The 22,564-nt window shown below is 40.7% G+C and overlaps 1 protein-coding gene across 2 annotated transcripts in view; it reads right to left on the minus strand.

Moving 5' to 3' along the window:
• Positions 1–22,564, minus strand: part of LOC126092595 (protein croquemort-like) — a 233,621-nt gene that overhangs the window by 33,625 nt on the left and 177,432 nt on the right. For both annotated transcript variants that reach the window (XM_049908289.1, XM_049908288.1), the window contains 3 exons: positions 16,807–17,018; positions 8,878–9,169; positions 2,437–2,510 (listed from right to left, as the gene is read on the minus strand). In XM_049908289.1, the coding sequence (XP_049764246.1) occupies positions 2,437–2,510; positions 8,878–9,169; positions 16,807–17,018 (578 nt within the window). The remainder of the gene's footprint in view (positions 1–2,436; positions 2,511–8,877; positions 9,170–16,806; positions 17,019–22,564) is intronic.

The raw sequence follows: 22,564 nt of genomic DNA on the forward strand, positions 1-22,564 counted from the left end.
CCCTCCTCACCCCTATGACACCCGGCACACCCACCTACATGCTCCCCAAAATCACCTGTTTACGGGGCATCTAGAGGAGACCTCCCTTGCCTCCAAACACACCAAACCCCTACTTGGTTCAGGTTCACTGATGACATCTTAATGATTTTGACTCAGAATCAGACACCTTATCCTAATTCCTTCACAACCTCAACACCTTTTGTCCCACCCACTTCATCTGGTTCTCCTCGACCCAGCGTGCTACCTTCCTGGACGTTGACCACCACCTCTCTGGTGCCTCCATCCACATTACACCCACCAACAGCACCTACATTTCAACAGTGTCATCCCTTTCCCACCAAAAAATCCCTCCCTTACAGGCTGGCCACCCAGGGACGATGTATCTGCAGTGACAAGAAGCCCCTTGTCCGGTATGCTGACGCAATCCTCCCACCACCCCCAAGAACCAGCCACAAGGGAGGGCCTCTTTCGTCACACAATACTATCTTGGACTGGAGCAATTACACTACATCCTTCACCAGAGCTTTGATTACCTATCATCATGCCATGAAATGAGGGACATCCCGCCACAGATCCTTCACACCCCTCCTAAAGTAGTGTTCTGTCACCCACCCAACCTTCCAAACAACCAACTACATTCCTATGCTACTCCCAGTCCCAACCCCTTGCCACAAGGATCATATCCCTGTGAAATATCCAGATGCAACACCAGCCCACCCACCTAGCACTCCTAGTCCTGTCCTGTTACAGACATGCTAGCCCATCATCAGAGGCTGGGCCACCAGTATAAGCAGTTATGTCATTTACCAGCTCAGCTGCAATCACTGCACAGGTTTTTATTTTGGTACGACTACCAACCAGCTGTCCACCAGCATTAACAGCCACCGTAAAACTGTGGCCATCAGTGAATTAGACCATCCTGTGGGACAACACGCAGCTCAAAATAACACGCTTGATTTCAATGGCTGCTTCAGTACCCAAGCCATCTGGAACCTCCCTTCCACCACCAGTTTTTCTGAAACGCTCAGATTGGAACTATCCTTACCACATGTTCTCCACTTCCAAAATTATGCCAGCCTCAACCTGCAGTAACATACCATCCTTGCACCCTCCACTGAACAGTTCCCACCTCCTCTGCCCTATCACCACCTCCTCATTATCGTTTCCCACCCTCTGTGTGCCACCTTCTGTCAACACACCTACCCACGTTTCCCTGCTCCTCTACTATTTTGCTCCGTTACTACCCCCATCCCTGCCCCACAGCCTCCTAATGCTGCACCTGTTGGCAGCCTTGTTGCAGCACACTACACCAGATAGCACTCTTCTCTCCCCCCCCCCCCCCACCCTCCCCCCATACTGCAATGACTTTCCCTTCCTTGTCCCCTCCAGATTGTTGTTCCGATTCTAGGGGACAGTTGCATTCTGGTTTGAGCTGCCGGAGATGGCGGTCATGTGTGTGATGTGTGCTTGCTTGTGTGAATCTATATATAATGTACACAGTATGCGCAGTATCTGTGTGTGTGTGTGTGTGTGTGTGTGTGTGTGTGTGTGTGTGTGTGTAGGCGCACGCCTTCTTGTGACGAAGGCTGTGGCTGAAAGCTAATTTTTTAGTGGCTTTTATTTGAGCCTGCCTGCAACTTAATGTCCTCTCTTTATGGTGAGTATCAATCTATCTTTTTCTTACATTGTTGATAATCCAACATGGAGTTTCCATTGTTTGATAAATTTTCACTTGCTTACTTTGTTACTTCTTTACAATTTCCACATATACTGTAGTCAGCAATAAGCAACCGGGGTGATTGCTGCAAGTCAATCTACTGTTGGCCACTGCCAAGAATTTATTTGCACATGAATGATCATCAAGCTATGCTGGGTAGTTCTGTGGTCAAAACCATCTAAATGTAAAAGCAAACTAATTACAAATATGGAACTGGACTAAGAATGGCTCGTTGTTCATTAAAAAAAAAAAATAATAAAAAAATAAAAAAAAAAAAACAACTTTGTACAAAATAAAAGACTGCAGTTTGAAATAAATTTGTGCATGTTGTTGAAAATATTCAAAGTATGTAAAACAGATTCAACTTCAATGACTTTTAATTTCAACTGCTATCATTCAATATTAAGCAGTTAGAGCACTTGTTTTATAACAGTCAGTGGTCAAAGGAAATACTCTGTAACTTGTATTGTTACTAACCCTCAAGTAATGGACAAATATATGAAAAATGATATAACTGTTTACAGTCAGGGCAGGTTGTAGAGATTATTAAAAATGATGCACTGAATTCAGATTCTGAATGCCTTTTGCTACATTTAATAGATATTTACATCAAATCTATAAATAAAATCATTGTTACCTATTATTTAATAATTAATGGCACTAAAATATTTGTGTGCTGATACAGAAAATTATACTTCCATGCAACTAACTATACTTACTTAATGTGTTTCACAGGTTCAAGCAGCAAGTTCAACATCAAACGTGCATCCACAAACATGGGTGCTCCAGTAGTCTGGAAGGAAATAGATATTCACTGAATTTTAATCGCAAGATACAAAACTGTTTGTTTTTTAAAGCATACACGTCATACAATTCTTTTAAATGGAGCACAATTCTTTTGAAAGCCTGAAGCAATCGTGAAGTTTCACAAGGATATAAAGATAATTTGGAAACACACACATGCACTGAAGTATTTCAAAACTACTGACATTTGTATCATAAATCCTAAATATCCCCATGCTGAAAATATATTTCAGTATTGTTTCAAATGTTTCATTTTACTACTTCAATTTCCTTAGCAGATGCAAATGTGAAAGGTTAGCATTAAACTTGAACAATGCACTAATACTACACTCTTGGAAATTGAAATAAGAACACCGTGAATTCATTGTCCCAGGAAGGGGAAACTTTATTGACACATTCCTGGGGTCAGATACATCACATGATCACACTGACAGAACCACAGGCACATAGACACAGGCAACAGAGCATGCACAATGTCGGCACTAGTACAGTGTATATCCACCTTTCGCAGCAATGCAGGCTGCTATTCTCCCATGGAGACGATCGTAGAGATGCTGGATGTAGTCCTGTGGAACGGCTTGCCATGCCATTTCCACCTGGCGCCTCAGTTGGACCAGCGTTCGTGCTGGACGTGCAGACCGCGTGAGACGACGCTTCATCCAGTCCCAAACATGCTCAATGGGGGACAGATCCGGTGATCTTGCTGGCCAGGGTAGTTGAATTACACCTTCTAGAGCACGTTGGGTGGCACGGGATACATGCGGACGTGCATTGTCCTGTTGGAACAGCAAGTTCCCTTGCCGGTCTAGGAATGGTAGAACGATGGGTTCGATGACGGTTTGGATGTATCGTGCACTATTCAGTGTCCCCTCGACGATCATAAGTGGTGTACGGCCAGTGTAGGAGATCGCTCCCCACACCATGATGCCGGGTGTTGGCCCTGTGTGCCTCGGTCGTATGCAGTCCTGATTGTGGCGCTCACCTGCACGGCGCCAAACACGCATACGACCATCATTGGCACCAAGGCAGAAGCGACTCTCATCGCTGAAGACGACACGTCTCCATTCGTCCCTCCATTCACGCCTGTCGCGACACCACTGGAGGCGGACTGCACGATGTTGGGGCGTGAGCGGAAGACGGCCTAACGGTGTGCGGGACCGTGGCCCAGCTTCATGGAGACGGTTGCGAATGGTCCTCGCCGATACCCCAGGAGCAACAGTGTCCCTAATTTGCTGGGAAGTGGCGGTGCGGTCCCCTACGGCACTGCGTAGGATCCTACGGTCTTGGCGTGCATCCGTGCGTCGCTGCGGTCCGGTCCCAGGTCGACGGGCACGTGCACCTTCCGCCGACCACTGGCGACAACATCGATGTACTGTGGAGACCTCACGCCCCACGTGTTGAGCAATTCGGCGGTACGTCCACCCGGCCTCCCGCATGCCCACTATACGCCCTCGCTCAAAGTCCGTCAACTGCACATACGGTTCACGTCCACGCTGTCGCGCCATGCTACCAGTGTTAAAGACTGCGATGGAGCTCCGTATGCCACGGCAAACTGGCTGACACTGACGGCGGCGGTGCACAAATGCTGCGCAGCTAGCGCCATTCGACGGCCAACACCGCGGTTCCTGGTGTGTCCGCTGTGCCGTGCGTGTGATCATTGCTTGTACAGCCCTCTCGCAGTGTCCGGAGCAAGTATGGTGGGTCTGACACACCGGTGTCAATGTGTTCTTTTTTCCATTTCCAGGAGTGTATTTTCCCAAACAGTCCACCAGTTACCATAAAAGGTACCGAAATTCAATAATTTTCTGATGGTACACCACAAAATAACAACTGTTCTAATTTTCATTTCCTCTTTTTTCCAAGAGTTCTGGTTATGAAGTCATGTTGTTCGCTGCTTTCAGTTTGTTGCCACTTTGAGTGGCTTGGGTGTCAATTTTCTTTGATGAAGTAACCATGTAACCACAAGTCCACCTGGTTGGCCGTGCAGTCGAACGTACGGCTTTCCGGGCGTGAAGGAGAACCGGTCCCCGGCACGAATCCACCCGGCGGATTTGTGTCAAGATTCAGTGAGCCGGCCAGTCTGTGGATGGTTTTTAGGCGGTTTTCCATCTGCCTCGGCAAATGTGGGCTGATTCCCCTTATTCCGCCTCAGGTACACTATGTCGGCGATTGCTGCGCAAACAAGTTCTCCACGTACGCGTACACCACCATTACTCTACCACGAAAACATAGGGGTTACACTTGTATGGTGTGAGATGTTCCCTGGGGGGGGTCCACCGGGGGCTGAACCGCACAATAACCCTGGGTTCGGTGTGGGGCGGCGGAGGGGTGACGTGGACTGCGGTAGTCGTCATGGGGTTGCGGACCACTGCAGCTGCGGCGGGGATGGAGCCTCTCTGTCGTTTCTAGGTCCCCGGTTAACATAACATAACATAACCATGTAACTTCTCATTTTGGACTCACAATGCTTAGTTAACATTGTCCCAGATCTTCCCACCATAAACAAATTTGATGTGGTCACTGGGAATCTAGCCCAAAAACTCCACTTTAGAAGCCAGCAACTTTGACGAGATCACAAATGCATGAACCTTTAACATAGCATTTGGCCACAAATCATTCCATATTTTTTCTTAATGTTTTATTGGTTTACTGATGATTGACACTGGAATTACTTAAAATAATAACATACTTCAAAGTATTTAATTACAATAAACTTTTAACATTAAAGACGCATAGTCAGTGCACACTCTGCCAGTAACACGACAAACATGAATTAACTGTGTGATGCTTTCACAGTATGGTCATGTAATTTGTAGTTTTCAACCAGTAAATTTAGTAGATGTTTTTCACACTGACAGGAGGCTGAAATTTCTGAATTTACAATGGTCCTGACTGGGATGCTAGGTTTTTGAGTCTCTGGTTGGCATCCAAGAGTGTGTATAGTGATATTATCCTTTATCACTTTTCTTTTCCCTGTATCATATAGCATGCCATTTACATTTTCAGCATTTTTGCCTATTTTTTACTAACCTGATTTAGAGCCCGATTTTTATTTTATTTATTTGTGAAATGAATTCTTGTGCTTTGTCAAAATATTTCACATAAGAACTACTGGTTTCCCTTGTTTGTTTTACAAATGGTATTCTCATTCTGCAGTCTCCTCAGTGTGATTTTATTGTTTCTATAATTTGTATGTCTTGATTTCTTTCTTACAAGTTCTCTAGTTAATACGCTGTTCACAATGCTACTTCTCTTCTGCCTTCACATATAACAAAACACACTGCTTCTACTACAAGATTTATGTAATCAACTATTTCTGAATTCCCAGTCACATTTTATGAGGTTAACCAGTTCTGTACAGAGGAAGTGAGGTGCAGAACCTACATGGAGAAGAGAGCTTTTGGGAGTGTTGTGTCTTATTGTTCTGAAATGTAGACAGAGAGAACCAAAATAAAAAAGTTCTGAAATAAGATAAAAGAGAAAGTGAAATGGATTGACAGAATGAGAAATGAGGTGGTGCTGAAGAGGGTAGGGGACGAGAGGAACTTTACAAGGATGATACACGAAAGGAAAACATCTTGCATGGGACACACATTATGTGGAAATTTTCTACTATGGAGAATCATGGAGGGAAAAATAGAAGGAAAAAGAGCAATAGGAAGGAAAGAGAAGCAGGATGCTCAGGATAGACACACAAAGGATACTCAGTTGATACCCGGCCGAGGACAGATTTACTGAATGAAGCAGTAGCATTGGTTGACTGTACTGTGTGTGTTTTTGGGTTCAGTGATCTTTTTCCTGGGCTCCACTATTTCTTGCACAACAAGCATTGTTCATATCAGATGTGTCAAACATGGCATGTTGTATTGTTTTATACCTGCACTGTCTTTGGCCTCAGGACCTTCTGTTTACATTTGTTTATTGTTTTTTCTGATGTTTTGCCAACACGAGAGGATGGCATTGCTGTCGGTGGACTGGGGTCAAGCCCACGGCCAGAAGTTACACTTACTTATCACGTCAAAATCTGAGGGTCTTTCTCTGGTCATTACTGCTGCCCCTTGTTACCTGCAACAGTCATTTGCCACAACACAGGAATCCAGGATCTGTTCGTATTAAGACTTTCTTCTTTCTTCTTAAGACTACATAGCCACTGTCAGGTCTGTGAATTTCTACAGCTTCCCTGAACAAACGGCTACGGTAGCTCTTCTCCACAGTGAGAACCTGCGTCTCAACTAATTTTATTATGCGGCCAGTGTCTCAAAGCATGTCTTCTGCTATGCCCCATTCATCCACCTGTCCCTGCCTACATTACCATATATGTTTGATGAGCCTGGTGCAACCTTGAGGTTTTTCCAAGATATATAACCCATATGGAGAGGTCTTGATAGCTGTCCAGTCCAGTCACACAAAAAGAGAGAGAGCTTAATTATATAATAAACATGTTTCCAATTGTCGATTCATACTGCATATGTAATCACGATTTCAATGTAGTAATCATTGGTCTACTGCTTTATTAATTTTCAAAAAATGATTAAATTAACTGGCCCATTTGGTCATTAATATCAATTTTTCCCAGCCAACAGAAATCACCGACGTGGTGCCTAAGTAAGGAACCACTGAATGGCAGGAACCGATCACTTCATGTCCACTAATCAACTGAATTACAAAAACCACAAAATAGTGAAAATCAGTAATGTTACAAGCTGTTATATTCAAATTTCAGCAGTAGACACACCAATGCATTCACTGACCTGGCACTGCAACAAGTTACCCAACTCAAACGTCAGGAGGTAAGGCTGCCCAGCTGGCTGGAAGTAGCAGCAACTGTCTTCACTGCCATTCCCAGTAAGGTTGACTACTGGAGCCACTTTTACTTGAAGGAGACACGCTACTGTGCTGTGTCTGAATTTACAAGACCACAGAGAGACACATTTTGTGCCCCATTCAGCTACAGATCTTAGAACGTAGCACATTGTTGCCGTCAGGAATGCGGTAGTTGCCGCCGTTTTATTGTACGTGAGCTGGCTTCCATCACTTTAAAAGAAGCCTTGTGCTGACTGAGTTCAGTTTTAGTTAGAATGCTAAGTGACAGAATGTCCATGGCTACTTTGATAATTTTTACTACCTCACTTGCACCAATACCACGATTTCAACAATGCAGACATGGAAAGCACTGTCACACTGCCTGTCTTTGATTTTGCATCCACAGCTCCTCATGACTGATCACCTTTCCCTCTTGTTGTTTACTGCCAAAAACACATCACCATTTACCAAATACCACTCTATTTACACGAGGTGAGTTTTTATAATGCCCCCACCCCCTCCCAATAAAAAAAGATATTTTTCTTGTCCTTCAGCAAGATGGCTGACTTGTGGACCGATTTCATTCCAATGTCTAATGAGATTATCTCTCATTTATTCTGGTTTTAGACGAACACTTTGATTTATTCAAGTTGCTATCTGTTAATAACCCCCCCCCGGTTCCTTCATTCTGTAAGTTCTTAATTCTGGCAATCTAAACACTTGCATTAAGTGAACAGATCTAATGTCTTCATGGTCAGTGAATAGAAGATTGGTAGGTGAGACTTCTTTGCCATGTGCTGATCTGAGACAGTATCTGATCATCTTGGTCTGTTTGTATATAGTCTTTACACTGTGTATTCACAATGTATGGCAGATTCTATCTGTCATCTAGCGAATGTATGTCACAAAGACTGTACCCGAGATTTCTTCTTCTTACATGTTACTCTGCTGGCTGTTAGGGTTTGTAACACTTCTCACATAGCTGATGAAGTACCTGTTCTTCAGAATGCATTCCAGGGATTTGATTCCACTTTCGAGATGCTGCAGCTCAATACTTGTCTTCCATCCATTATAAGGTGTTAATCTCACCTCTTTTGTGGCTCAAGTGATGATTTGAAAGTTTTTACAGGTATCTGGTAGTGTTTGTCAGTTTGATACAAGCTGTGGGCCAGGTCCCCACCAGTCCTCATAACCAGTAAATCTAGACAAGGTGGCTGTTGATCCTTTTCTACATCCATAGTAAATATAATGTTAGCATGGAGATTGTTCGGATGTCTTAGGAAGTGGCCGAGCTGTTTCTCATGATTACTACAAACAACTAATGTGTTATGGATGTACCTGTAACCCACTTAGGATTACCCAATGCCAAGCCTAGCAAACATCTTCCAAAATTGTCCACGAACTAACTGCCAACCACTGGGCTACATGGCCTACACACTGATAATAAATTTCAATATTGCAGCACGCTTAAGGCATTTTGTTTACAAAGAAATGTAAGTACAGGAATAACCACTGGTTAAGTCCAACTATGTTGTAAATATAAAACTACTTACAGGTTCAAGACCAAGTCTTAATTTGTGTTTTTCTGGATCAGGCTTCAGTCCCTCAACGGCATCAAGGAGTGATGAGTTAGACAATAAGAAGTGCGGCCGTGATACAAAGACAGGTGCATTATAGCGGCAAGCAGATACATTCAATAGGCCAGCAGGTACACAATCTGTATCTTGTAGACATGTGCAAGATGCTTCAGGGTCACTATTGTTGAATGCATTGTCCCGCAAAAGGTAGCTGTAGCCTTCCAATCCATTTAACTCTGCTGCACCACTGTATTTCAACTTCAGTGTCCTGTAAAAATTAATCACAGTGTTTCAACAAATCTTCACTCTATAGAACCCAAAGGAGAGAAGTCCATCCTTAAAAATATATCACAATTCTCTATACTAATAGCAGTGCTTTTCAGATAGCATAGTTATCATCACACATTTTCCCTGTAACCTCTTATTAGCAGGATACAGAGTTCTTCGTAAATTAAAAAAAACTCTTGCCAGTGCATTTAATGATCACAGTCTTCAGGCGAATTTGTTTCAAGTGCAACAACGCTTCTTCCAGGTCTATGAATATCCAGCTTATTAAACTTTTAATGATTAATGGAAAATCTCATATAAAGATGTGAAACAAATACTACCAAAGAGATAGAGGGGCTGGCCAGTACTTACCTCAGCTCAGTACAGCCGAAAGATACACAAAACAGAACAGAAAATTTACGTTCCTAGCTTTCGGAACTTTGTTCCTTCATCAGGGAGGAGAGAGGGGAAAGAAAGGGAAGAAGGGAAAGTGGATTCAGTTACTCACAACCCAGGTTATGAAGCAACAGGGAAAGGAAAACAGGGAGGGTAGCAAGGATGGAGGCATGGTTGTCAGAGGGAAGCCAAAGATAATTCTACTGTAAGTACTGTGCCAGCTTTAAACCAAAGAGGATGCATACAGAAGTAAAGAGGTATATAGTATAAAGACAAAAACAACTATGTAGGACGAAAAGATGCATGAATGGCTAAAGAGGAAAGGTAAAGAGGAGAAGACTGAAGAGTAAATGGGAGTGAGTTTGTTTAACGTAGGTTCAGTCCAGGGGGATGGCGGGATGAAAGGATGTGTTGCAGTGCAAGTTCCCATCTCCGCAGTTCCGAGGGACTGGTGTTGGGTGGGAGAAGCCAAATGGCACATACGGTGTAGCAGGTTCCTAGGTTCCTAGGTTCCTAGAATTATGCTGGAGGACATGCTCCTACATAGTTGTGTTAATCTTTATACTATATACCTCTTTACTTCTGTATGCATCCTCTTTGGTTTAAAGCTGGCACAGTACTTACAGTAGAATTATCTTTGGCTTCCCTCTGACAACCATGCCTCCATCCTTGCTACCCTCCCTGTTTTCCTTTCCCTGTTGCTTCATAACCTGGGTTGTGAGTAACTGAATCCACTTTCCCTTTCTTTCCCCTCTCTCTTCCCTGATGAAAGAACAAAGTTCCGAAAGCTAGGAACGTAAATTTTCTGTTCTGTTTTGTGTATCTATCGGCTGTACTGCGCTGAGGTAAGTACTGGCCAGCCCCTCTCTCTCTTTATTAAACTTTTACTCATTTGTGTCACCCATTATGTACAATGCTACTACAATATTTTTTTACAGCAGAAAATATACTATTACAGATTTCTCTTAACACTGTGATGCAGCCAAAGAAATTTGAGAATAATTTCCAAATTTAATGTCTGACCACTGTGATCCATCAAAACAGCATATTATAGAAGAGAACACAGCAGTTACAAACTATGGCTATATGTAGAAGGTTTAAATGTTTGGTGTACTGGATCTCTTCTGAAACATAAGTTGTCTGTTTCCAAACCAATCATCACTCAGATCTGTATCAGGATTACATTTTATTTCTTTACCATTGCACAAAATCATTTCAGGGAATTTTAAGACCTCCATGGTTTCATGGAAAGAGCAAATTTCTTCTTTTCTCTATCTCCATCTAAGTTAGCATTAAAAAGTTAATTATTAATCCTCCTCACCTCGCTACAAGTGGCGCAGTCTCATCCTGGGGTCTGAGTGACCTGAACCTTCCCTAACCTATCCCTCTCTCCTCACTGAAGAAGGATCTTATGTTTTCTTAGTGCCAAGAACGTGAATCAAGATCTCAGTTAACATCCTCTTTCAAGACTATATGCTGTGTACTTTTATTTGCGTCTAATGGCAGTACTAAAAATTTTGCCTCCTGAATATAAGCACTGAGCAGCACCCTTGTCTCATAACTTTTTGGTTTTCTCAAGTTCCCCCCATGAACCATTGACCTTGCCGTTGGTGGGGAGGCTTGCGTGCCTCAGCGATACAGATAGCCGTACCGTAGGTACAACCACAACGGAGGGGTATCTGTTGAGAGGCCAGACAAACGTGTGGTTCCTGAAGAGGGGCAGCAGCCTTTTCAGTAGTTGCAGGGGCAACAGTCTGGATCATTGACTGATCTGGCCTTGTTTTTAACCAAAACGGCCTTGCTGTGCTGGTACTGCGAATGGCTCAAAGCAAGGGGAAACTACAGCCGTAATTTTTCCCGAGGGCATGCAGCTTTACTGTATGATTAAATGATGATAGCGTCCTCTTGGGTTAAATATTCCGGAGGTAAAATAGTCCCCCATTCGGATCTCCGGGCGGGGACTACTCAAGAGGATGTCGTTACCAGGAGAAAGAAAACTGACGTTCTACAGATCGGAGCGTGGAATGTCAGATCCCTTAATCGGGCAGGTAGATTAGAAAATTTAAAAAGGGAAATGGATAGGTTAAAGTTAGATATAGTGGGAATTAGTGAAGTTCGGTGGCAGGAGGAACAAGACTTTTGGTCAGGTGAATACAGGGTTATAAACACAAAATCATATAGGGGTGATGCAGGAGTAGGTTTAATAATGAATAGGAAAATAGGAATGCGGGTAAGCTACTACAAACAGCACAGCGAACACATTGTTGTGGCCAAGATAGATACGAAGCCCACACCTACTACAGTAGTACAAGTTTATATGCCAACTAGCTCTGCAGATGACGAAGAAATTGAAGAAATGTATGATGAAATAAAAGAAATTATTCAGATAGTGAAGGGAGACTAAAATTAAATAGTCATGGGTGATTGGAATTCGAGTGTAGAAAAAGGGAGAGAAGGAAACGTAGTAGGTGAATATGGATTGGGGGTACGAAAAGAAAGAGGAAGCCGCCTGGTAGAATTTTGCACAGAGCACAACATAATCATAGCTAACACTCGGTTAAAGAATCATGAAAGAAGGTTGTATACATGCAAGAACCCTGGAGATATTAAAAGGTATCAGATAGATTATATAATGGTAAGACAGAGATTTAGGAACCAGGTTTTAAATTGTAAGGCATTTCCAGGTCCAGATGTGGACTCTGACCACAATCTATTGGTTATGAACTGTAGATTGAAACAGAAGAAACTGCAAAAAGGTGGGAATTTAAAGAGATGGGACCTGGATAAACTGAAAGAACCAGAGGTTGTACAGAGTTTCAGGGAGAGCAAAGGGAACCATTGACAGGAATGGGGGAAAGAAATACAGTAGAAGAAGAATGGGTAGCTTTGAGGGATGAAGTAGTGAAGGCAGTAGAGAATTAAGTAGGTAAAAACACGAGGGCTAGTAGAAATCCTTGGGCAACAGACAAAATATTGAAGACCTGAGTGGAACAAGGCCCCCGGAGTAGACAACATTCAATTGGAACTACTGACAGCCTTGGGAGAGCCAGTCCTGTCAAAACTCTACCATCTGGTGAGCAAGATGTATGAAACAGGCAAAATACCCTCAGACTTCAAGAAGAATATAATAATTCTAATCCCAAAGAAAGCAGGTGTTGACAGATGTGAAAATTCCCGAACAATCAGTTTAATAAACCACAGCTGCAAAATACTAACACAAATTCTTTACAGACAAATGCAAAAACTAGTAGAAGCCGACCTTGGGGGAAGATCAGTTTGGATTCCGTAGAAACACTGGAACATGTGAGGCAATACTGACCTTACAACTTATCTTAGAAGAAAGATTAAGGAAAGGCAAACCTACGTTTCTAACATTTGTAGACGTAGAGAAAGCTTTTGACAATGTTGACTGGAATACTCTCTTTCAAATTCTTAAGGTGGCAGGGGTAAAATACAGGGAGCGAAAGGCTATTTACAATTTGTACAGAAACCAAATGGCAGTTATAAGAGTCGAGGGACATGAAAGGGAAGCAGTGGTTGGGAACGGAGTGAGACAGGATTGTAGCCTCTCCCCGATGTTATTCAATCTGTATACTGAGCAAGCAGTAAAAGGAAACAAAAGAAAAATTCAGAATAGGTATTAAAATCCATGGAGAAGAAATAAAAACATTGAGGTTCGCCGATGACATTGTAATTCTGTCAGAGACAGCAAAGGACTTGGGAGAGCAGTTGAACGGAATGGATAGTGTCTTGAAATGAGGATATAAGATGAACATCAACAAAAGCAAAACGAGGATAATGGAATGTAGTCGAATTAAGTCGGGTGATGCTGAGGGAATTAGATTAGGAAATGAGACACTTAAAGTAGTAAAGGAGTTTTGCTATTTGGGGAGCAAAATAACTGATGATGGTCGAAGTAGAGAGGATATAAAATGTAGACTGGCAATGGCAAGAAAAGCGTTTCTGAAGAAGAGAAATTTGTTAACATCGAGTATAGATTTAAGTGTCAGGAAGTCATTTCTGAAAGTATTTGTATGGAATGTAGCCATGTATGGAAGTGAAACATTGACGGTAAATATTTTGGACAAGAAGAGAATAGAAGCTTTCGAAATGTGGTGCTACAGAAGAATGCTGAAGATTAGGTGGGTAGATCACATAACTAATGAGAAAGTATTGAATAAGATTGGGGAGAAGAGAAGTTTGTGGCACAACTTGACCAGAAGAAGGGATCGGTTGGTAGGACATGTTCTGAGGCATCAAGGGATCACCAATTTAGTATTAGAGGGCAGAGTGGAGGGTAAAAATTGTAGAGGGAGAGCAAGAGATGAATACACTAAGCAGATTGAGAAGGATGTAGGTTGCAGTAGGTACTGGGAGATGAAGAAGCTTGCACAGGATAGAGTAGCATGGAGAGCTGCATCAAACCAGTCTCAGGACTGACCACCACCACCACCACCACCACCACCACCACCACCACCACCACCACCACAACAAGTGAAATTTCCTTTTGATGCCAGTATGTACTGAAACTCGCCCCTTCTCCCTTTCCTGCCTCCTTGCCAAGGTGCCTCAATGATACAGATAGCCATACAGGAGGTGCCATGACATGGCATTAATACATGGAGAGGCCAGACAAATACATAGTTCCTGAAAAGGGGCAACAGCCTTTTTAATAGTTGCTGGGGCAATAATCGGGTGATGGAATGACCTGGCCTTTTAACATTAGCTATCATGGCAAAATTGCTGTTTACAGCAATGGGGAAAACTGTAGCTGTTATTTTTCCTTAGGACATGCAGCTCTACTGTATGGCTTAATGATGGCATCCCCTGGGTAAAACATTCCAGAAGTAAAACAATCCCCTATTTAGTCCTCTTGGTGGCGACTACTCATGAGGATGTTGTCACCAGAAAAAAACGAAACTGATATTCTACGGGTCGAAGCTCCCCATTCTTTAATTGGGTAGGTAGATTAGAGAATTTTAAGAGAGAGATGGGTAGGCATAAGTTACATAAATGGGAATTAGTGAAGTGTGGTGGCAGGAGGAACAGGACATCTGACAGATGAGTACAGGATTATCAATGCAAAATCCAATAGAGGTAATACAGGAGTACATATAATAATAAGAAAATAGAAACACAAGTAAGCTACCACAAACAGCATAATGAACGCATTATCATAGCTGAGCCAGATACCATATTACATTTTTATATACCAACTACATGTACATATGATTGAGCCTGGAAGGATGAATGATGAGATAAAAGAACTCACTCACATAGTTAAGAGATACAAAAATTTAATTGTGGTGGTGGACTTGAATTCAATGGGAGGAAAGGTAGGAAAGAACTGTTAGAATTTTGCATAGAACATAGTTTAAACATTGCTACGACTTGGTTTAAGAATCATTAAAGAAGGTTGTATGTGTGGAAGAGACATGGAGACACCAGAAGATTTCAGATTGATCATAGTGGTAAGACAGAGATTTCAAGACAAGATTTTAAACTGTAAAACATTTCCAAGGTTAGATGTGGATCCTGACCATAATTTATTGGTTACTGACTGCAAATCATAATTGAAAAACTTGCAGAAAAGCAGAAAATTATAATGATATAAGACAAGGACAAGGCCTCATAGGAAGTCTGCAAATGAGAAAAGAAATATTGAATTTAACTGACAAAAGGAGACAATATAAAAATGAAGCTGACAAAAGGAAAACAGATGTCTTTATACATTAATCTACTCACCAAGCGGCAGCAGGGGAACACACATACAAAAGGTATTACAGTTTGTAAGGTTTTGGAGCCAGTGGCTCCTGGAAGGAGGGTTCAAGTGGAAGGAAGGGAAGTGAAGGAAAAGGAGTGGTGAGGTTTAGGAAAAGTTGCCCAGAAGCCTGGGTGAATGAGGCGGAAAGGTGGAAAGAAAATAGAGGAACTAAACAAGAGAAATAAGGTTGACGACAATATTATAGAAAGAGGAGAGGAAGTAGATTAAGATGACATGGGAGGTATGATATTGTGAGCAGCATTTGACAGAGCATTGAATGACCAACGTTAAAATAAGGCGCCTCATTATTACCCAGATCCTTGGGAGAGCCAGCCTGACAAAACTATCCCACCTGATATGTAAGGTATTTCCAAACCATCAGTCCAATATGTCATTCTTGCAGTTATAAAAGTCGAAGAGCACAAAAAGAAAGCAATAGTTCAGAAGGGAGTGAGGCAGGGTTGCAACCTCTTCCACAAGTTTTCCAATCTGTACTGTGAATAAGCAGGAAAGGAAATTGAAATGAAATTTAGAAACAGAATTGAAGTTATGAGTCAAAATAGGGCTGTGTTTTCTACCTGTGACAAGCAGAGCAATACCGAGGTGCTGCCACGACCCTGACAGAACTGCCAAACCTGCATTGCCTGACACCCCCTCCCACCAAGACGGATTGACTGGATGTCTCACGCACTATTTTTCCATACTTCCTCTGCTGTAGTGAGTCACTCCACTCCTCAGTCAGCATAAAGTGGCAAAGATCTGAATCCTTTTTGCTAAATAGCACATTAGCAACTGTTTTTTAATTTTACTTATTCCCCAACCTTTTGGGGTCCTACAATACCATAGTGAAGTAGCAGCAAGAACTCCATTAATGACCATAAGCAGGCAGCTGTATGAAACTTGCACACTGCAGACAGATAAATGATATCTGAAATAGTTCTGGTTAGTTCTTAAACAGAGTTTTTTCTCTGGTTAACTTTTTGTTCCCCAATGTGCCTTCACCCTCAGCAAGCGCTTATTTTGTGAACTCCTCAGTACGGCCCTGGCAACGAGGAAGACAGCTAACTTTTTTCTAACAAGCTGTACAGTCATCCCATTCTTACAGCAACTGACCTGCCCGTGGTGTACATGAGGTGCCAGGGAAGCATAGCCTTTGTGCCCAGCTCTGCGTTAATATCTTTTGAAATTCCTTCTCGGGATAAAGATGAAAGAGAATAAGGAAAGATATAGATATACGTGATCAACTGCAGAAAATCACTCCTAAACCTGTATCATGAGTGAAAAGTGGTACAGTGAATGTATCCTACTGAAACTGCATAGCTCAGACTGTGAGAAGAAATGGAGCAGCATTGGCCATTTACAAAATGCATTAACATTAAGCAATGCTCTGACCTCATTTCTGATATTTTCCAAGTTCACCACAAAATAACTGAAATAATCAATCTGTCCTGCAACAAAAATAAGGAGAAATTACTTACATACAAATGTCAGGAGCAAATATCCCAACATCATTTTTATTTCTGATTGGCCCCCAGAGTTCTCCAGTGGTGCCCGTGACATCGCTGCATGGTCGCTCGTAGTAAGGTGTAGAACTGTTGTAATTCCATTTGGCAACTGTACCCAGAAGCTCGATGTTGTCCTTACCAGTATACATATTGAACACACCATCATACGTTTCTGAACCATTACGCTGTAAATTGAAATGTCAGTAAGTTATTCCGTATGATACCACTCAGATTAGAAGGCTAGATTTAGATGCCAACATGCATTATGGTAACATGTGCACACACGCATACACATATACGCATGCACAAGATGATAAACAGTTTCTGAAAACAGGTGGCTCTTCAGTAAAATTGTGCAACAGACAAGCAAGTGGCATTGCAAAGCCAATGCAAGTAAGAAGAAATGGTACGTGAGAATGTATGATTTTTTCTCCCACTGCATGTTGTTAACCTATGATAAGTGATTTTCCTATTTTATTATTGAATACACACAAACCTATCAAATTTTTTGTTACTTTTATTTCACTTTAAGGAGCCTAGAGTTCCAGGAACTAGTCCGTTAATGGCACATAGTGTAAAAATTGTTCTCAGTCACTACTAGTTGCCCTCACAGCTGTAAAGACAATGAAGTGGCTTAATGCCTGTACAGATTTTATTCAAATTTATTAGTTTCCATTTTGGCAAGTTCTTTCATTATTGTCACCTTGGTCTTGGTCTGAGAACTGTTTGATGTAGCTCTGCATCCTATTCTACCTCGTGCAGGCCCCTTCAGCTCTGCATTACTGTACCTGCTTACTGCGATCAAGCCCTGAGCTCCCTTTTTTATTACCAAATGAACTGTTTCTATTATTTTCATTGTCGTTCCTATCATTTTACAGAAGCCAGTTTTACAATGATTCTCAAAATTTACATTTCATTTATTTTGAAAAACTTCCATTACAGAATCAATGAATTCCTTACCATTTCCGTTCATCACAAGTATACAGTTACCAAGAAACATCGACAAGCATTGAGAAATAGTAATATCTGTACTCAATTAGTGTCAGTTGTATGTCATAGGTTGTTTCATTTCATTTTTCATACCTCATCTGTTTTCAGGGAACCTCCAACATGCACTATATACCCTCCACTACTAGTGCTGTGACCTGCTGTCTGCGAGTGATTATTGCACATTAATGTCAAACACCACATTAATGTAACTGGCAAGATGTTGTCGCTGTCGCATCAAGTTCACAACAGACTGGAAACAAGGACTGCAATTCTTGAGAAATCAGTATTACATAATGTTTACTAGAACTCATGAGAGAAAATGGATGGTGTTTCTGCACAGAAAAGCTCCCAACATATGCATAAGGACTTGCAACTCCACTAGCAACTCCCACTACCCTTCATTTGACTGATTCTCACTATTTCTGGCAGTGTACTGATGCAACTTCATATCCTCTGTAGCTCTAATTCTAATAAAACTATTTTATCTGTTTAAAAGTCATCTCACATCCTCCAAGAATACCATATTTTATTTATAACCTCTTGTAATCTCAATGAATGAATTGATTGGTCAACCAATCCGCAGAGCGATACATCAGCCAGCAGCAAATCGCTTACGCAAATGGCAGTGGCAAATTTAAGGACTGCTACAATTTGCCTTGACCTTACTTCTCTCAGGTAGCTAATGTGTACTACATGCTCTCCAGTTGACTTCTTTATGAAGAATCTGTGATACTCGGTCAAGAAGTCTTTGTTCTGTTAGTTCAAGAACAATAAAGGACATTGTATCCAGTGACTTTTTGAAATTAACTGGTTTTCAATAAAACCTGCAGTGCTTAGGGAGTAGATCTACAACATTAGCCACTAACATTTTTCAGTTTTATGTAACAATGATTCTATATTTAAAAAGCTACATCATCACTGATGAATGAATTATTTGCCTGTAATTAGTCTTGAACCTAAGCCCACCTTCAGAGGGTATCAAATATCTTGTTTGATTTTATGTTTTTTATTGTGAATAGCAGGGTAATCACATAGATGTGAACATATGCCATTCTCTTAAGATGAGCTCAAGCCTAAAACTGGTTACTGATAAATAAATCAAATCATCTTACACTAGCTGCAGGACTCTAGTTATAAAAAGTGTATGTAGAAAATAACCGTACACCCACTAACAAATGTTCTCCCAGATAATAATACACAGTTACGATAAATAAGACAGTGCCTTATACAATCTTCAGCAGAAATTGGCATAATTTAATTATGCTTTACAGTATAAACACTCCTCCGTGGAAATCGATATTGTTAATGACCCAAGAAGAAAAATCTTTAAGAATAGTCTGTAAGAGATTACTTGGGATGAGATTTATAAAGAACCAAATACTGACGTAAAATTTAATCTATTCCATTATAAAAATTTATTGTTATCTGGATATTGCTTTCCACATAAGCTGATCAGATGACAGTGAACAGCTATATAAAAAACCATGGATCACTACAGAGGCTAAAGTGCCTTGTGAAAGGAATAGGGAATTTATCTGTTGGCAAAAACAAATAATGATGGCGCAGTTATTACACGCTACAAGAACTACTCAAAATTACTAGGAAAAATTTATGAAAATTCAAGGAACAGGCACATAATGTCAGAAGTCAGTATCTCCAACAGCAGGGTTAAATATATATGGAATGTAGTGAAATGAGGGACAGGGCAACATACCACAGAACAGAAAAAACATGACTACTGATTAAAGGAAAGGACAATAAATGATCAGCCACAGAGAGCAAGTACATTTAATAAACATTTCTTAACACAACGAGACTTGTTTAGCCGCCATTGGCCACAGCAGAACTGAACGCCTGATGTGTACCTGTCCCGACCTAGCAGTGAAACATCAATCACTATGGATGTGGCAGTCATATGTTAAATGTAGTAGAAGATATATAGGGGGCACACAGATTAAGAGAAAAATCAAGGCAGTGTGTTGAAAAACCAACTCACATAAACCTAAATTATATGGATGTCTCATCCACTTCTCATTTTGATATTCAGAAAATTACACTTTCTTTCCAAAACAAGGGCTCCTCTGGATTTGGTGGTGTTGCCAATAGCAAAGTAGACTTGTTTTCTGAAATCTGTAATGCATCACTAACTCAGGGCATTTTTCCAGAGAGATTGAAAATGCCCTTGTTAAGCCCCCCTATATGAAGGGTGACAGCTCAATTGTCAGTAACTATTGACCCATTTCACTACTGACATTTCCCAAAATTTTCAAAAGGTGATGCATTCTAGAACAGTAGTGCCTGAGCAACATTATTATCCTCAGTAAATCACAATGTGGATTGGAAGATTTAAATAACAAAATAGCATCAAGCTGGTATTTTCTAAGACCTATCTAAAGCATGTGTGTGATCCACAATATTTTCCTTGATAAACTGATGACTTATGGGATTGACAGTACAGCCCACCATTGGATAATGCCATACCTAACCAAAGTAATGCAGAAAGCTGCACTTAATAACTCAACTATTGTAAGTAGATGAGATTACAGGTCCACTATTGTTTCACATATGAATGAACCACCTGTGTAATATAGAAGTGGGATTATGTTTTTTTTCTTTTCTTTCTTTTTTTTTCTCTTCAGATGGCACTTGGGTTGTAATCAATCCAAGCAAGCACACATAAAGCAACAGAAGAAATGGTAAACAATGTTCTTTGACTGGTTCTGTGAGTGGTCTCACCTCAATTTTTAAAAAGACACAACATATTCAGTTCTGCTTAGCTAGAAGCACTCTAATGAGAAGTGTTAACTCATGGCGAGGAAATAATTAGGGCAGAAACTTCAGAGATTTGTACTGATGAGAAATTAAACTGGAAGAAATAAATAAATATTTTGGAACTCTAAAAACAATTTAGTTCAGCTGAATTTGTACTTTGAACCATGGCAAATCTTGAGGAGAGAAATCAGAAATTTGATGTATTTGCGTACTATCATTCAGTAATGTCGTATGGATAATGTGCTGGGAAAACTCATCTTTAAGAAAGAAATATGTTGCAAAAATAATACATGGTTGATATTTGTACCGAAAACCTGATAAAACCAGTTTTAAAAGTGATTCTGACACTAAACAATCGCACACAACAGCTAAGAAGTGCAACCCATCAGCGCACACAAACTGAACATGCTTGTAGTGGGAGGAGACAACACGTATCTACTGAAACACCATGAACTGTAGACAGAAGAAATAACTGATGGAGTACTGAAGTGGACTAAGGTATATTTAAGCAAATGTTGAAATGGCTCTAAAAGTTCTCTAACATTCCATAATATTGTTTGGACTACACAATATTTCTAGGAAGCAACTGCTCGTCATCTTCCCGTGCCTTGTAGAAATGTTGTGCAATCTAGACACCACCACCAATCACTATGGCTGAGAACCTTTCTACCAGTTATTACATTGGGAATGTCTCAAATAGCTCAATGTTAAAATATATTGCAATATGCACGATAAACTAAGTTAAATACTGTTTGTGTTCCTAATATCCACAATTAAAGAAATATTAATGTTTGTATTTCCATCAAAATAAAAGCAGCACTGCATATCAGTAATATCTGAAACAGAACACTATGTACATGCAACCACATCTCAAACTGACTCACAATATAATCTTGAGCATTCTCAAGTAGTTTTGGAAAGGAAGATATGTAAAAAGAAGGAAGATATGTAAAAAGAAGGAAGATATGTAAAAAGAAGGAAGATATGTAAAAAGAAGGAAGATATGTAAAAAGAAGGAAGATATGTAAAAAGAAGGAAGATATGTAAAAAGAAGGAAGATATGTAAAAAGAAGGAAGATATGTAAAAAGAAGGAAGATATGTAAAAAGAAGGAAGATATGTAAAAAGAAGGAAGAGTTAATTACCTAGGTAACAAGGGAAAGAAAGTTATGCCTATGGCTTCTTGCATCTTTCCAAACAACGATTATGTGTTACTTTTCTTCCATATCAGCACTTGCAATTCTCAATTTTAGTTTCAAACGTCTTTCTGTTGCCACAGTAACTATTGGCAAACTGTGCAGTATATACAGGGCTTTTGATTTTTGTAGCAATGCTATAACCTTTTCTGTTCCATCAAGTTGCAAACGCACACCGATATTCTGTGATCTGAAGTATATATTACAGACATATACATAAAATGATGATTATGAATAACTCATGTGCTGTCATGATCACCTATGCACTGTCTGTATGAACAAATATCCCAATAAAACTGAATGTTTTGTTTAGATCTGTGGAGGTATATGGTGTTAGATATTTATGCACAGATCACGTAATTCGCGTAAAGAACAGGTTCAGGGTGTATACAGGGACAAGGAAAAAAAATTCCCGGATTTCCCGGTTGAAAATACACTTTCTCCCGGGTGAATATACACTTTTCTTGTGTTAAGTGATAGTACGATATTCCTCGTCACTGTAAAACCTATCAGTCCTTTGAATGTTTATAGTTTTATATGCCGACGTAGAATTTCCCGGCACTTTAGAAAACGAAACTAAGGGATAAAAAAAGACGTTTTGGAAAGATCTTTGATATGCAGCAACATGTACGCTGCATATTTTCGTGTTATGAAGGTATAAATTAGAATTCCACCATACACCGCATTTTACTTTGCAAAGCATTGAAATCGAAATTGCGACGCGCTTTTGTAAGCCAGTCATAGCTCATGTCGCATGATCTCGCCAGCCGAAGA

This window comes from Schistocerca cancellata, chromosome 7 (assembly GCF_023864275.1).
Source record: "Schistocerca cancellata isolate TAMUIC-IGC-003103 chromosome 7, iqSchCanc2.1, whole genome shotgun sequence".
Classification (NCBI taxonomy): domain Eukaryota; kingdom Metazoa; phylum Arthropoda; class Insecta; order Orthoptera; family Acrididae; genus Schistocerca; species Schistocerca cancellata.